General features: G+C 41.4%; 1 protein-coding gene across 1 annotated transcript in view; it reads right to left on the reverse strand.

The window, feature by feature from the left end:
- LOC103353518 (THADA armadillo repeat containing) overlaps positions 1-16,670 on the reverse strand; it is a 62,461-nt gene that overhangs the window by 41,484 nt on the left and 4,307 nt on the right. The window contains exons 2-5 of the mRNA XM_008276534.1: positions 9,695-9,766; positions 6,351-6,473; positions 6,049-6,171; positions 5,724-5,815 (exon numbers count right to left, since the gene is read on the reverse strand). Coding sequence (XP_008274756.1) covers positions 5,724-5,815; positions 6,049-6,171; positions 6,351-6,425 — 290 coding nt within the window. The 5' untranslated portion in view covers positions 6,426-6,473; positions 9,695-9,766. The remainder of the gene's footprint in view (positions 1-5,723; positions 5,816-6,048; positions 6,172-6,350; positions 6,474-9,694; positions 9,767-16,670) is intronic.

A 16,670-nucleotide genomic window follows, 5' to 3' on the forward strand; every position in this document is an offset into this window, starting at 1 on the left:
GTATTACTGCACAAGACGACTGCTTTGAAGTGGACGGTGGTCCAATCCAAGTTAGGTACAGTGTTTAGTTGTTATAGGTTCAGACTGGGAATGTCTTCAATGCAAATTAGTTTTCAATTATTCTATACTTATTTTTACTTAAGTCACATTTTCTAAAAAGAACTTTTACTTGAATTGGAGTAAGATTTAGTAGAATCAAAATATCTGGGATTTTCCTCCACCCCTGCCTGACGGTGATGCTGAGTGCAGATCAAAGTTCGAAAACAAATGCCTGTGCTTTCACACGAAGCAGACGCTGTAAGGAGAAATAATAAAAAAGTTAAAGGAAACTGACAATCAGCCCTCTTGATCTTCAAAACAAGCCGATTTCGAGAGACACCGTATAAACTAAAGTCAAAGATCAGAAGCACTTGGAAAGCATGCAAACGGGGAATGTGTTTTACATTTTAAAACAGTCACAAAGAGAAGGTAAAACTGAGTTAGTGCTGCATAAAAACACAGTGTGTAAAATGTCTGAAGAGTGTAAAACTAGAACTAGAAAAAGGAATAATAGTGATTTTACAAGGATCAAACTTGAATTTCAGTTCCTCTAATTACATTACAGAAAGTCATGATTAAGTTCGTATGTTCCTGACACAAGCTTCCATAAAAGTGAAAAAAAGCGGCAGAGGGGAAGTGATGGGGAGAGTCTACAGACAAATGTTGTGAAGCTCCGATAAGGAGATGTTCTTGTGCCACAAACGCTCTACCTAAACAAATCAAGCCTGTACGTTTGCTTCCCCGACTAAGGCCAGAAATAAACAGTCCTAATTGTGTGTATGCATATATGCAGCACCCATGTGCCACTGTCACGTGTGTTTGTGCTTATGCATTCAACTCACTCACGTACACAACTGTCAATAAAATGACAAACTTTATATTTAACCCTGGCGGTCTCGCTGCTGCAACCGCCATTCAGCCTCAGGGCCAATAAAGTTTTTATTTAACTCAGCCCGTCTAAATCAAGTCGCTCCTAAAGGGAAGAGGTCTGGTCTGCCAAGCACTTGATCACAAGACTGGAGAGATCGCATACTGCTTTAGTCACGACTGGCACCGATTCTGGACCAACACACACACACACACACACACACACACTCTTTGGACCTGGTTCAAGTTAGCAGCCGGTACTGTCATAGTAGGAAAGTGAGTCATGTGTGTAGGTTTGAAAACCCCTTCCAACCTGGATGTGACACACACACACACACACACAGGGGAAATATGAAGATAATTGTACATGAGCGCTGCATATGGAAACAATGGCCAAAAAAAAACACACACCCTGATGTACAGGCCTGGCTGTGTTATATAAGCATGTGTGTGCTTCCCATCCTCCTCTGCTTTCCCTAATGAGAGTCTCTCAGTCTGACAGGACTGCGCTGCCTGGAGGACAAAGGTCGGAGGTCGCGTCGGAGCAGATTAGATGGGGTAAAAGGGGTAAGGGTCACAGAGGAGGAGCGAGGAGAGGGGAGGAGGTGTAAATGAAAAGGCCTGGTCATGTTTGCGGGCTCACAGCTGTGTGTGCGTACACTCAGCTGCAACCTTCCAGCCAACGGGCGCAGAACGTGTGTTTAGAATTTGTTGTCGTACACGAGTAGACTTCTTTTCAGAACGCGTGTACAAAATGTTCCACACTCTGTTATTATGTATACCTGACAATCTAACGCTAGCCAGAGCAACTGTTCTTCCTTTACAACTACTTTTATGGTGCTGATAATGTTCAGCTTTGGTCAGGTGCTCATTAAATTATATGGAGTCGGTTGTTGTGCTGTGCGAGGATGTTACACTACATCGATATCTATTTTTTTTATAGTTTTTTTTATATTAAGGCTTTACCGAAGTCATTTCTGAATTCTAAATGAGTTGCTTGTCTAAACTTCTAACCTGCTTTTATTGCAACCCTTACCCACAGACTGAGAATTGTAATTCCTGACAGGGTAAAGATAAGAAATAAGAACTTTATATTTACTTTTTTCCTTCCACATTCATCATCTAACAGTCGTCAGATTCATCCTGAAGAGGCTCGAGGTTGGAAACACGGGACTAGACTTTGTTGCTGCACCTCAAGTAGATGAAACTTTCTCCACCGTGACCAGTTACAACACTACTGATGCATCACATGTACAATCTAATAATGTAATATATAAAGAATGCATCACTTACAAGAACCACTTTCCTCATCTCCAACATTTCCAACCTTATCTGCATTTTTCTGATGATACGTCTGCTCTTTACCTGAAGGGGAACTCTGTTGATTTCACTCATCAGTGTCTGTTTGTTGGAAAGCATCTGTAAATAAAATGTGTATAAAATCTTTTTTGGCTCCAGAGGGTGTGTGTGTGAAGTCTGAAAAATTACCCAATTTTAGTCGGCGTAAATGAAAAATTCTGGGTGGTGTGGACTAACCAGACCTCTGGAGCTCACCTCTCCTCGAGGCTAGCGGCTTCGAGCTAAATTAGCCGCTACAAGAAAAAGACACTGAACTGTAGGTGGTCAAGTTGAATTGTGGGTAATTCAGGCGCCAGCAGGTTTTGACAGGGAAGAGAAATGAACTCTCTCTGGTTCTGCTGTATCAGTTTTGACCTTGTTTGATCAAAAGTCTGACAGTGTTATAAAACGTTAAATCAGTGAAATACTCATCTGGATCGTGGACTTTTTCCTTGTGAGTAAATGATGTGATACTTTTTCCACCACTGATAATAGGTTATACGAGAAACCCTGTTAAGGCGCCTCCAGCGGTGTGTAAACAAACTTTTACTACAACACTCATAAGTCCTCGGTAACAATAATTTGGACTTTTTTTTACATATACAAGACGAGTGCAAAGTGAGGAGTTGACGCAGCCTTGAGATAAAGCTGGTAGGGTTTTGGTTGGAATGCAGAAAGCAATCTTCATTCTGTCAGCTTTGTTTATAGCTGCATTTATCTCAACAACGATATCAGATCAACATCAGTGCGCGGTCAGGAGAGCGGAGAGAGGCCCGAGTCTGGGCTCGGCGGAACGATGATCCGCAAGCAAACAATATGTCTGGATGCAAATAACTTTGGAAAATACACAGCTGAAATTCCCACAGAGCAGCAAGAAGCTCAGCGTTTCCAAACACAAAAATACACATAATGCCTGCAAAGAAACTGGTTTGTGTGAGAGGGAAACGTGTTTATGCTCCGGCTTCGGTCGGCCAAGAGACCCTCACACACACACAGAGTTAAATATTAGAGTGGACAAGCTGTCAAAATAGATTTTCTGCTGCCAGAGATCACAACCGTAAAATCACGGTAATAACAGAGACCAGACGTGACACAATTATAAATGAGATGCAGCTTATTTGCTCATACACGCACAGTTCGGCAACAATTTCAGGTCAGCCCGAAGTGACTTACTGGCACGATGACGGGTACGCTGCAAGAACGCTAATATAGAAGCCTTGTAAAGTCACACTAAATTACAAGTTAGAGTTCAAATGCTAATTTTCTTATCCATCATTTATTATTATTTCTCATTAATCACTGTGCACGGACTCTCCCATGTGCACATTAAAAAAAAAAACTTGAATAATAAGAAAGTCAGCAGCAGACAGGAGGAGGGGGGAGATAACTGAAAGCCATAGAGGGCCGGACAGCAGATTAAAAACACAAGATAAACAGAAGCAGCCTTGGCTTGGTTAACAGTATTCAGAGGCCTTCAGGGAAGCAGCCAAGTATAGGGAACCAGACTGAGTGTTCTGGAGCAGAACCCAAAGCCCTGGGAAACTTTACACTGGATTATCCATGGGCTAACAAATCACCGCTGAGCTCAATACAGACCTCAGTACAACTGTCATGTTGTCCCGTAGTACTGCCAAATGGTACATGCACGTTATTATTATGTTTGCTTCAATATGTTCGGAATATTAGATGGATCACTGTATCAGTTTCAACAGCGGAGGGTAAGCTATCAATCATGACAACTATTCTTATACGTCTAGCCACAAACCCAGACAGATTGATGCAATGGGAGGAATAAAAAAATAAGACATCTTACTATGTGAGATGAGCATATGTGACATATTTTCCTGTGTCGTCATATGTTTTTGTGATTCTGTAATCGTGTGAAACCTATTGCAGAATCTGAAGCGCTAACCAGCACCAGAGCGCGGGTATACGCAAAGATACTCTGGTTTTAAGTCAACATTCACTTGTGGATTCATGCGGGATTCAAAGCCTGCTCTCCTGAGTAAAAGAACTCTGTTGAACCCGTTGCACCGCGATGTCCTGCTCTGATTGGTGGCTTTGTCACTCTTAATACTCTCTCACCTGCTCTGGCTGAAAAGACCTGTGAGTGGCCAAAGTCTCCTGTCACAATTAGATTTTTTTAAAGCCTGAGTATGGAGCCAGGAGGCCATGCAGGAGTCGAGTTTCCTCTCAGACCACTTGAATTAGGCTAGTATGGAATTTTTGCCCAATGACACCAAAAATTACTGCCTATCCAACTTTAAATTAGATACAACAAATAAAATATATGTGGTGTAAAAAAAAACAACAACCTTTGAACGTGCCTGGTATTATCTTCATTATCAAGGTTTCCAAACATGGGCTGTTTGTTTGACAAAGCATCGGCAAGCTGTTTGAATTTAAGACTCTTCCTCAAACCTCCTAAAAACAATCCACAATCTTTCAAACAATCTTTGACAGCAAAGCTGATAACTTTCCAACTAAAACAAAGACAGCTAAACCTCTAAACAGATTCATCATCTGCACAAACCCAACCTCATTCTGGGTGTGTGACGGCTGCAGATCAACATATAAACATCTTACCCACCTCTAACTGGCAGCGTCTCCAATATCATCACCTGTGTTGTTGCTGCTTGTGACTGTTTGTCTAAATGTCAGTCTACATCAAGCTTAAGCTCTGGATTTACTGTATCAACAAAACATGAAGCCTCTTATTGAAGGTTTAGCCTCTGAAATGATCATTTAAAGTTTCATAAATATAGCATCACCTTGGGTTTCATTAGATATTTTTAGTGCCTCTGGTCTAAATGTTGTTTCAGATGTTTTTTTGCACGCTGATTATAGAATATAGGGAACATGTGGAACAGAGTGCATGTCCATACTCTGGACTACAGCGCTGACAGACCTGTTCATATCAGACATGTGGCTTTTTTTCACCTTGCTGTTTGTAATTGCATTTTAATGGCATGTATTTACAACAAATCTAGCTGTATTGTTCATTTCAATATCCATGATAAAGCAAAGAAAAAGAAAAGAAAGAATGAATGTTGTGTTTCTGCTTTATTACTTTATTCTGCGCCTCCAGTGTCACTTCCTAATTGTTGATACAGGATCAGTAGAAACCTGCATCTCAGCAGACAATCAGTCAGGAGGTCTGTGTACAGCGAACGGCTGCATTTCTGCGAGGGCAGTGTTACAACAGCGCCCCCCGGTGGTCTAAAACAACCAGTGATGCTACAGATCTGCTTCTACCTTTATTTTTAAGCATCCTATATTTACATTTAGGATTTTTTTTTGCTTACTGTTGAAGCACTAAAAACAGTTTGGATTTGTTTCCTTCTATGCTACAATAATAACATTAAGGGCGACATCTCATTGTTGTTTTAAGATTTTTTTTGACATCTTTTTGCACTGCTGAACCAGAATAGAAAGCTGAAGTGGGCAGAGGACTACAAGAGAGGAGGGAAGCAGCAGACCTGTTCTTTTTCGAGTGCTCGTCCTTCCCTTTCTTCACTCCAAAAATCCTTGTGATCAGAGTGCTGAAGAGAAGAGTGGAGGAGTTCCTCACCTGGGGGGAAAAAAAATAAAAGTGAAGCAAAGAGGATAGAGGGCAAAGTGCAAATACCAGCATCACAGGATGAGGAATTAGAAAGCACTGACTTTGTTCAGCATGATGCAGTTTTGCAGCAACATTATGCCTAAAGTGTACACTCCTGTCTCCTGTCACTCCTGGAATACGTGCTCACGTTATGGAGGTTTAATTTATTGTTTTTAAACTGAGGTAGAAAATATGAGACTCACTGCCCACACAGGAGAGGTGAAGCCCAGAACAGCAGCCCGCATTCCTTCTGAGACGAACGGAATAATGTTTTCCCCCAGACGAGTGTCCCTGTACAGAGCTCTGAGGATGTTCAGAGCATGGACCTGTGGTGAGGACAAGAGGCAACTATTCAAATTACAGTAAAGACAATCCTCTGCTCTGTTGAGAAGAATTTCAAGAACCATTTAGTTTATTAAGAGCGAAAAATCAGTCACACCAGCATCCCCAGTGATGGCAGAGCCCAGATGGATGATTCATGCACGAAGCTGCTAGGTGGTCAAACCTGTGGCACGGTGGAGCTGTCGGTGGTCCTGTCAGCTGAGGGCATGGCCAGAGCAATCAGCTCCCTCATGGTCATCTTCAACAGACTGCAGCTGGATGACTTGGGTTCAGAGGAAAGCAGAGCCTGAGGAAGAGAAACATACACACAGTAAGTAGAATATCACAACTAAATTCCACGACTGTTTTCACATATGCAGAAGTAAACAACAACACCAGTAAACAGGTTCCGTTCCCCTTTAATATTGACTCTCTCTCTTTGGAAATCATTGTTCTGCTGTTTTCACCGTTACAGTAACAAGACAAGGTTTGGATTTTGTTGCACTATTAACACAAAACTAGGAGAACAGGAGATGCAGCATCCATCTGAAGTGTTTTTAACTTCCTCAGAGTAGCCACTGTTTGTGTTGATGACACGCTTGCGTACAATCGGGAAATTCCTAAGCGGCTTCACGAGGCCGTCACCTTGAATAGTTTTCAGTTAACAGGTATCGAAAGTTCCCTGGTGGAAACTCTTGCCTCAGTTCTTTTTAGATCATCAGCTGTGCCAAGGAAGTGTTGGAAAGTATCACTATTCAGCTACTATAGAATCAATAGTATGACAAGAACCGCTCAACTAAGCAAAGAGAAACAACAATCCATTATCGCTGTAAGACACGAAGGTCGGTCGATCCGCAAAATTCAAGACCTCAGAAAGTCTTAAGAACCATCAAGCTCATGTGATGAAACTGGTTCTTGAGGACCACCCCAGGAAAGAAGGACTAAATATTGCCTCTGCTGTAGAGAAGCTCAACAGCCCCTCAGATTACCAACGCTTCCCAGAGTTCAAGTAGCAGACACACCTCAGCATCAGCTATTCAGAGGGGACTGTTCTGGTGACACTGCTGGTGATTTATTCAGACCTCAAGGCAACACTTAACCAGAATGGCCGTCACAACACTCTGCAGAAACACGCCATCCCATCTGGTTTGAGCGTTTTGGGATCATTTTTCAACAGGACAATGAGCTAAAACACACCTCCGGGCTCTTTACGGGCTGTTTGACCAAGGAGGAGAGTAATGGAGTGCCGCATCAGATGACCTGACCTCCACAATTACCCGAGCTTAACTGAACTGAGATGGTTTGTGATGAGCTGGACCGCAGAGCGAAGGAAAGGCAGCCAACAGGCAGCGCTCAGCGTTTATGGGAACTTCTTTCAAAACTGCTCCAGGTGACGACGTCATGAGGCTGGCTGAGAGGACGAGGAGTGAGCAAAGCTTTTATCCAAGAAAAAGACAGCTAGGGTCTTAAATATGAAACATACTTTGCTTTGCTAAAACGTGTTTCCTTGTTTCATGTTCGTGAGGACTTCAGTGGAGAAAACGAAAACAGAAGAAGAAACCTTGAATGGATTTAGGTGCGTCCAAACCTTTGACTGGTTCTGTAGCTTGTGTTTTGTTTGGAAACTGATGCATTTGTTCCTGCTTTAGAACTACTGTGAGTTTAACAAACTTTTTAGCATCTATTTACACTAAATGACCCGTTACTGTGGCAGTGGCCCTCCAATATGAACCAATTGGGATTTTAATCATAGCTATGATATTACATAAGTTTGTGTATACTGAAAGGTTGACTAAATGACGGAATTTGTGTGCTCCAGGAGTGGGAGTTGGAGATGTGGGAGTGAGGATTTGACAGCGCTGGGATGCTGTATGAGAAAGATGCACTGGGAGCTGATGCGAGCCAGCTGGGTTCTGGTTAAGAGCGAGGCCTCGGAGGAAGGGATGGATAGATGGGAGATAGAGGTAGGGAAGAGAGGAGGAGGAGGAGGAGGCACAGTCTGGCTCCTATGAACTCTTGGAGGAAGGTAAGAGGAAGAGGAGGCCTAGCCTGGTTCCTGAGAACCAGTCCAGACCAGCATGAGGCGAGTGCAGGAGCCAGCATTCCCGGATCTGACTCTGCCTCTCTGTGTGAAGGAATGCAGCCCGAAGCTCTGCCAAGGTGTCGACTTCTGCTTCTCCCCAGACTTCCTCTGCTCCTTTCACCATTATCTTATCTTCTCTGTCTCCCCATCGCCTTTCATCCTCTACTTTAGTCACCTATCTTTGTTTCTATCACGGTTTGATCCGTCTTGCTACTTGTCCTCTCGTCTCTCACTTTACTATATAACAGGGATGTTCACAGTGTTTAACATGCAGAAAAGTCCCATAAAAATTTTTTTAAAAAACCTGGACATCAAAGCCTTAAGAGTCAATTTTATAACATCAAAGTTTTGGGGAGATTTTTGAAAACCAAAATAAAGAATGAAATCTGGTTAAATTCCGTTTTTAGATAGCACACATGCCTGGCACACAAACACCTAAAAACAGAAGAGGCTGTGATGTCAGCGGGAAGCCTTGCACCCAAAACCACAAAAAAGGGGCAACCGTACTTCAGAATTACTGCTACGACAAAACATGTGTCTCGCCTCAATATCAGTAATGAAGTAATGAGAGGAAGAGGAGGGGCGAGCTGGAGCTGAAGAACAGACTGAAGCAGCCATGGCAGAGATTACAAGACATAGAAGTGTGTGAGACTGTTAAGAAGGGCAACGAGAGGACAGTGTGTGTGTGTGTGTGTGTGTGTGTGTGTGTGTGTGTGTGTGTGTGTGTGTGTGTGTGTGTGTGTGTGTGTATTATGTCAGCATGTGCGAGTTATGTATGTGTGTCAATGGAAAAAAAAAACAAAAAAAAAAGACAGATGGATTAAGAAACTCAATGTTCTTCCAGCATGAGTGCTCCACTGGCATGCCAAGAACTGCTGATTGCACTACTTTAGGGAGTAAACAGGAACACAAAAACACACAAACAGGGTATCCATCACAAAACCTCTGAGAACTTTCCAACATCCATTCACTAACCATCAACGTCCATACAAGACATTCCATACCGAAACCTTAATTTTAACCAAACTGTAAAATCACCCCCATGTCGTAGTTATGAATTTGTATTTTCCATCTTCCGGGTTTCTGCTGCAAGTTACATGAGCTGAAAGTCTTGTGTCGGGTACGATAGGCTGAACATTTACAAATGAAGTTTAAAACAACAACCAAAGGGTCACTGCATCCAGAAAGGGTTATATTCACGAAAGATTGGTGAACCAACGCGACCAGCACTTCACCACACACGCTAAAGAAACTAAATCAGATTAAAGTGCTGTTTACTGACAAGAGTCTGCATCTTCTGGGTTCTGAAGTGTTGTAAATTTAAACAATAGGCTCTTGCAAAGACTTGAAATCAACAGCGTGACTCCGGGATCAAACCCCAAACATGACAAACACCCTCTGGACACTTTTTGAGCCCATTCGTTGTGTTTATTCTGCTCACACACCTGGATGTAGAAAGGTATCCCAGCGCTGCGTCGTGTGGCACACAGCTTCGACGACGGGTCACTGGATTTGACCTCTGCCAGAACCTCCGACAGCCAGCGGGCAGGAAGCTGCTGCAGGGCCTGACTGCCACTCCTTAGACACACAAACACACACCAACATGATCATAAATAACAGGGGTCTAAATCTTTTGAGTTTCCTGTTTTGAATGAGTAATTATACAATCATAAATTTGCAAACCGATCCCACAGGTACATCAAAGAGAAGTTATACAAGATGAATCACAATAAAATCTCCTGTTGACTCATCAGCGTTTATTACAGGCTTCAGTTAGCAACTAAAAAAAAAAAAACAAGTATTTTTTTGTGCATCATAATACACCATATACAGTAGTACACTCATTAGCCGCCGCTGCATGTATGTGTTCAAGATGTTGCGCGGCTTATATCTCACACAATAAATCCAGTCTTCCAACACAAAACAGTCCACTCACTCACACATCAAACCTCGATTACATCGTGGCCGCAAATAATTTTTAATATTTGTTTAAATCCACTTTGACAAGCAGATGGATCTCACAGTAGGTTCCCATAAAGCTGTTCCACTAAACGGCAGTTCAAAGGTGTCGGAAGAATTACGATCCATAACTCAATGTACTTGGTTAGCTTTTTAAGTGCTCTGAACCAGTTCAAAAGATAGCTTCTCTATCCAGCAAGATGAAAAAAAAAACACCATCAATCACCTCATCCACTCTACAGGTGTGTGTGTGTGCAGGTCTGATCTATAAACATACAGTAACTAGTCATACATCACGTTACATTTCTGAAGTCAAAAGCTTTATTATGAGTTGATCAGTGCCTTAACATGTACCTCTCTTAGGATCGGTTGTCACAAAGGAAGTTCCTGCTCAAAGTCTTTGACACATTTACACTGCTCTCTGCAGCATCTGGTGCTGCACGTTTTAAAACAAACGCTAAGAATATGATCTGAGGCAGCTCGGGCAGACACAAGACCCACAAGAAAACCGCTCTCTGCTTCTTCAGTAAGAAGCAGCTGTTTAACAAGAGCCAGTGGAGCGGAGAGGACGAATTAAAACAATCCAATGTGGGAGAAAGAGCGAGGGCGGAGTGCTGCTGCACAATACAGTGCACTTCATCACACACACTTGACACTCCAAGGACGCACACATCTCCTCTGACAAACACATGCGCTGAAGTATACGCTGTAATCTTGTATTTTCAACCAGGAGGACGTATACCGGTTCTGAAACCGCAATGGTGGTACGAGGAAAGATTGTGAAACAGTTCAGCTAAATAAAAAGGATTTTATATATAACTTGAATAAAAACTATATATGTCCACATATTGAATCAGTTATAACACTAGAACACCACCTGCTGCAATTAAGATAATTACGAAAACATAATCAGAATTCCACCAAGGTCAACAGTTCACTCTTCACTGATACACAACTCAAACCAGATTCACCCAAAACTTAATTGGTTCTTCTTCTGTTTGTGCTCCATCATGTTCCATGAAAATCATCTCGGTAGGTTTTTGTGCAGTCTTTCCTACAGAGAGCAACAAACAAATGGTAACGCAAATAGAACCTCCTTGGTGAGGGACTGACTGGATAAATGGTTAAATATTGTAGGGAACCGAAGCAGCTGACTAATGGTACTAGTATACTAGTAATGGATATATGTTATGATGAAGAAATGTTAAAATATGTGTCTAAAAGAAATAGATAGTGAGTGAAATGGATAAAAGTAACAAATAAATCTTTACAATATTTAGCTAAATGTAAGAATTGAAGCAGATCTCTAAAGGTAATGAGCCAAAAGGTTAAACAGCTACCTAAAATAATGCTCAAATTGCTAACTGATAATTGGTCATTGATTACTTTAGATGCTTAGCTGAAAGTAAAGGATAATGGTTAAAACAGCTAAAAGTAATGAGTAAATGCTTCAAACAGCTTGCTACAATAAAAACTGCAAAGTTGAAACTGATAATGCGTGGTTGAAATAACAATAAATACATGTTAACATCGTTAGCTATAGAGTTAAGGACAACGCTGTTAGCTAAAATACCAAAAAGAGGGAATTGCTTGAAACAGAGAGCTAATGTGTTGTTAGAAAAGTGAAAAATAAATGACCAAATAAGCAGCTAAAGGCAATATGTACTTGCAAACGTAATTAATAGAAGCTAAATTGCTACATAAAAATAATGGGTAATTGGTAAAAGGTTAAAATAGTTTAAATATTACATAAAACATTGAAACAGATACCTAAGTGCATGGTTGAAACAGTAATGAAGACATGTTAAAACACAGTTAAAAGTAGAGGGTAATATGGCTAAAAAGGCTAGCTAAATTAATAAATGGAGTAAATGGTTGAAACACTGAGCTAAAGTAATAGATAAATGATTCCAATGGTAGCTAAAACTAGTGTATAAAAACTTAAAATAATAGCAAAATAATAACTAGTAATAAATAAATAAATCACAAAATAGACAGCTAAAACTAATTTATAAATGGTAAAATAATGTAGCTAGCTAAAAAAAATGGACAAATGGGTAAGAGCTGCAATTTAAAAGCTGGTAATAGCAAAAATATTTAATGTAAAAATTGTTAGCTAAACGTAATGGCTAAATGGTTGAAATAGTTAGCTAAAATGACAGGATCTGTTGAAAAAAAAAAAATAGCAAAAAGAGATGAATAACCATTAAACCGCTACAAGCATTTAAAAAAAAAAAAAAAAAAAAAAAAAGGTGGACATTTAAATCCCAAGAAGTTATAAAGATTCAGCTCCTGCCACAAGAAACGGCAGGAATAAGGATGGAAAATCCTTCTAAACACTGACAGTGCAACCGCATGTAAAAGTAGGGAAAATATTTACTTTAATAGCATTAATACTGAAATAATATGGAGCGTGATGGGAGGTGTTGACGAAGGGGTTGCTGAGTTCATTTGACAGGGACTGTGGGGGCATGTCGGACAAAAAAGATCGCCATAAACATTTGCAAATATAGATGTGCTCGCCTTGCCAGGGAATTCAGTCAAAGAGATTCAAAAAAAAAAGAGGGAAAGTGAAGAGAAATGGAAAGAGTGAAAGAAACTTGGGAAGAATGAAGAGAGAGACAAAGAGACACAGTGAGAGAGTGCAAACACAGTGGAACACACCAAAGCCAGATCCCGAGGCAGAGCATCAAACGGCTGTGGTTAAGCACCCCGCAATCAACACCCCATAACCCAGCACACGGCCTGCATACCATCCACACACTGCTCTTCCCCTCCTGAAAACACACACTCGCATCCCCACACACACACACACACACACACACACACACACACTCCCAGTACTCCCACACTCGACCGCGAGAATGTCGCCCTCGTTACACAACACACACAGAGAGGCTGCTTTCCGCACAAGAACAAAACAAGTGAGTTTTGTTTTAACTGCTCAGCTCTGGGTGGTTCAAAGTCGACGCTGCTGCGACGGTTTTGCGGTTCGTCACCTGCCGCAGGGCTAAAGACATTTTCCACAACCCGCCATTGAGGAAAACAGGGAGGTACAAGAAAGTGAGAAATTCTTTCATGTCGTGCAGAATTAAAAGATTGTTTTCCTTTCTTCCCTCCAGGAGGATAACGGAGGGATTATTTCTATGAATAGCAGACGTGATGAAGAGAACGGAGTCGTATGACACTCAAGCCGGGTTTAATGGTGTCCCGAGCAGCACACTCCCACAGAGGCCCAATCAGTCTGGTGCTGCTCAGGCTGAGATTCAACTGTATTAGTGGATTTAAATTATGAAACTGACACACATTTGGGGATATGCTGTGGCAGCAACTTTCTAATTCTTGTGTTGATTTTTTTTTCCTTTTGACAATAAACAAATGGAGTTTTGACTGAAAGATCACCTGGAGAATGAAAACAACACTGTCCATAATAATGTAAAGTAGTACCACAATCAGTCTGGTGTCCCAAAAAGCCCAAATCCTGTAGACCAGGGGTGTCCAATCCTGGTTCTCGAGGGCCACAGTCCAGCATGTTTTAGATGTTTCTCTCTTCCAACACACCTGATTCACATGATCAGGATCGTTATCAGGTTTCTGCAGAGGTTGATGATGAGCTGATCATTTGAATCAGGTGTGTTGGAAGAGGGACACATCTAAAACATGCAGGACTGTGGCCCTCGAGGACCAGGATTGGAGACCCCTGGCCTACAGGCTTTGAGCCGGCTCACTGGACTTCTCTAAGAAGTCACAAATCAATCAAGCATTACATTCAACCCCTTAAACAAATTTTTCTGCTCAGGAATGCAAGTAAATAACTATAATTTGACATCTTAATCAAGAAATAATAATGTGCTTTACTATTTTTTTCAGTTTTTCTGAAAACAGTAACAGTAAAATTCATAGATAACAACAATAGTTATATTTTAGCATTAAAAAATACCGTCTTGGTTACAGAGCTTCTACATACTGGTGTATTAACCCTTACAGAAACATAAATGCTGTTAATTTAGGGCAGCTGTGCATAAACCTTTCATTAGGTGGTGGTCAAACAAATTTGTTAAGCACTGTATGTGTACCTCTATAACTCTAAATGCTAACTAATTAGCAGATTGTACAAAAATATTCAACTTCAAATTTGTGTTTTCATGCAAAATGGTATGGTGGAACTTTGCAGTGACACTGCAAAGTTGCCCGGTGTGGTCTAATTAGTCATGTTTCCACAATGCAATCCTAAATCCATCCATTATCTATACACCGCTTAATCCTCACGAGGGTCATGGGGGGCTGGAGTCTATCCCAGCTGACTCAGGGTGAAGGCAGGGGACCCTGGACAGGTCACCAGTCTATCACAGGGCTACACTTAGAGACAGACAACCAAGCACACTCACATTCACACCTACGGACAATTTAGAATCACCAATTAACTTCGACATGTTTTTGGACTTGTGGGAGGAAGCCATAGAACCCGGAGAGAACCCACGCTGCACGGGGAGAACATGCAAACTCCACGCAGAAAGATCCCGGTGTCCTTACCGGTACGTGAACCGGCAACCTTCCTGCTGTGAGGCAACGATGCTAACCACCGAGCCACCTTGCAGCCCAAAGCCTAAATCCCATTTAATAAATCACTTCAATTGCACTTCATAATTTTATGGAAACAGCTTTTATCACCACCAACATTTTTTGCTCAGTATCTGGCAACCCACACTTTGCCCTATTTTCTTGGATACAATTAGTTGAAGAACTGGACTGATAAGATGTTGTGTAAGATCATTCTGATTGTATGTCTATGATGAAGAATTATGCGTTCCAGATTACTAATGATGGATCTATAATTCTGTATATGATTTAATGTATAGTGTACTGAATGACAATTTGTTTCTCTTCGTTATTTTGTAAAGTTAACGAGACGACTTGTGTTTTGTTTTGTTTGTTGTTGTTGTGTGTATAAGTGAGATTGTGCGTATGTGTGTGGACCCCAGGAAGAATAGCCGATGCTTATGCTGGTGCTAATGGGGATCCTAATAAACAAGAAACAAGAAACTACAGCTGGAGATCCGGCAGAAAAGCACCTTACAGATGGATAACCTGTGTTTTTTCAAGTAATAGTTCTATAATGTAACCAATATTTACAAATGACATTCCTGATTGTGTCTATATTAACGAAACTAGACTATACGTGTTGATTGGTAAGCGTTAGTCTGTAAGGTGTGCTGTTTCTCTTGGGACAGAACCGGGCCAACTGTCCACTCTGCCCCGAGCCTTCCAGTCAGGTTAGATTAGGCTGCCAGCATCCTGACTGTAATTATCAAAGACATGAGATTAATATCGGCCTTCTCATCTCACTCATAATGTTCCTTTAATGAAGTGCTGTACTAGAATTTCAGAGGGGGAAAAAAAACATCATTGAATTAATTAAAAGCTTGTCATTGATTCACTGCATTGTGAGTCAACTCATTGTCTTTTTCTGTCATCAGCAGGCAGTTTTTTCACGCCCATGCGTCACAGTTGGCCGTCCAGAGAGCACCAGATGATGAATAAATCCAATTATCCAGTCTTGATGTAATTACGGTACATTATATCTGAGGAATGATACTGACAGGACTTGCCGACTTGCTAATTACAAGGCACACTGACACTCGGTGTCATGATAGGAGCTAATGCCCATGGCTGTTCAGCAGCGTTATCTTTCAACCCCTTTGCCCTGAATGTGAACACACACCTGCACAGCATGTCGGTGAGGCGCACAAAGCCCACATAAGCCAGTTCAAAGGCGCCACGGTGACGGGACTGCAGGAGCTGTTGACGGAAGTACAGGCCTACCCCCTCCACCTGCAACACAAGAGTGACAGAGCGGGAGTCAGCAACGCGACAGGAGCACCGATGCATTCTGCACAGTGACTCTGCATGTGTTTTTCTCATGGCTTTCAAGTTTCCTGCTTTACCCTCTAGCAGAAATGGATGTGGCCTGTTGCAAAGGGTCAAAATGGCATAACATCAGTCAGAACAATTATGTGCACTTACTGTCACCTGAAAGTTTCCCAAATCAGTGCAGCAGTCTGGAGGCTGCAGGGTGACCTGTTGTCTCCTGCTCATCCTGAGAGATGCTGAAGTCAGGAATTCTTTTTAATTTTTTTCTGTACATTGCTAAAGAGAAACCATGAACTAGGCCTTTATTTTAACTTCCAGGTTAATATTTGTCACTCTGACTAATGATTTCAAGTAGAGTGACAGACTGACTTAAGTGAAAGCAATCAGTGACTTAGAGCTGCTTCACTGCCACATGATTTTCAATAATAACATTTTGCCATTTTTTAAAATTCAACAATTATTAATCTGTTAATTTTTTCATTTAATCAATAAAAAGTGTTTCACAATTTTCCAGAGCCCAAGGGGATGACGTCTGACCAACACTTCAACACCTGATGCGGAGTATATCACTTTAATTAATAATAATTTAAT

Source organism: Stegastes partitus, unplaced genomic scaffold (assembly GCF_000690725.1).
Source record: "Stegastes partitus isolate 25-593 unplaced genomic scaffold, Stegastes_partitus-1.0.2 Scaffold75, whole genome shotgun sequence".
Taxonomy (NCBI): domain Eukaryota; kingdom Metazoa; phylum Chordata; class Actinopteri; family Pomacentridae; genus Stegastes; species Stegastes partitus.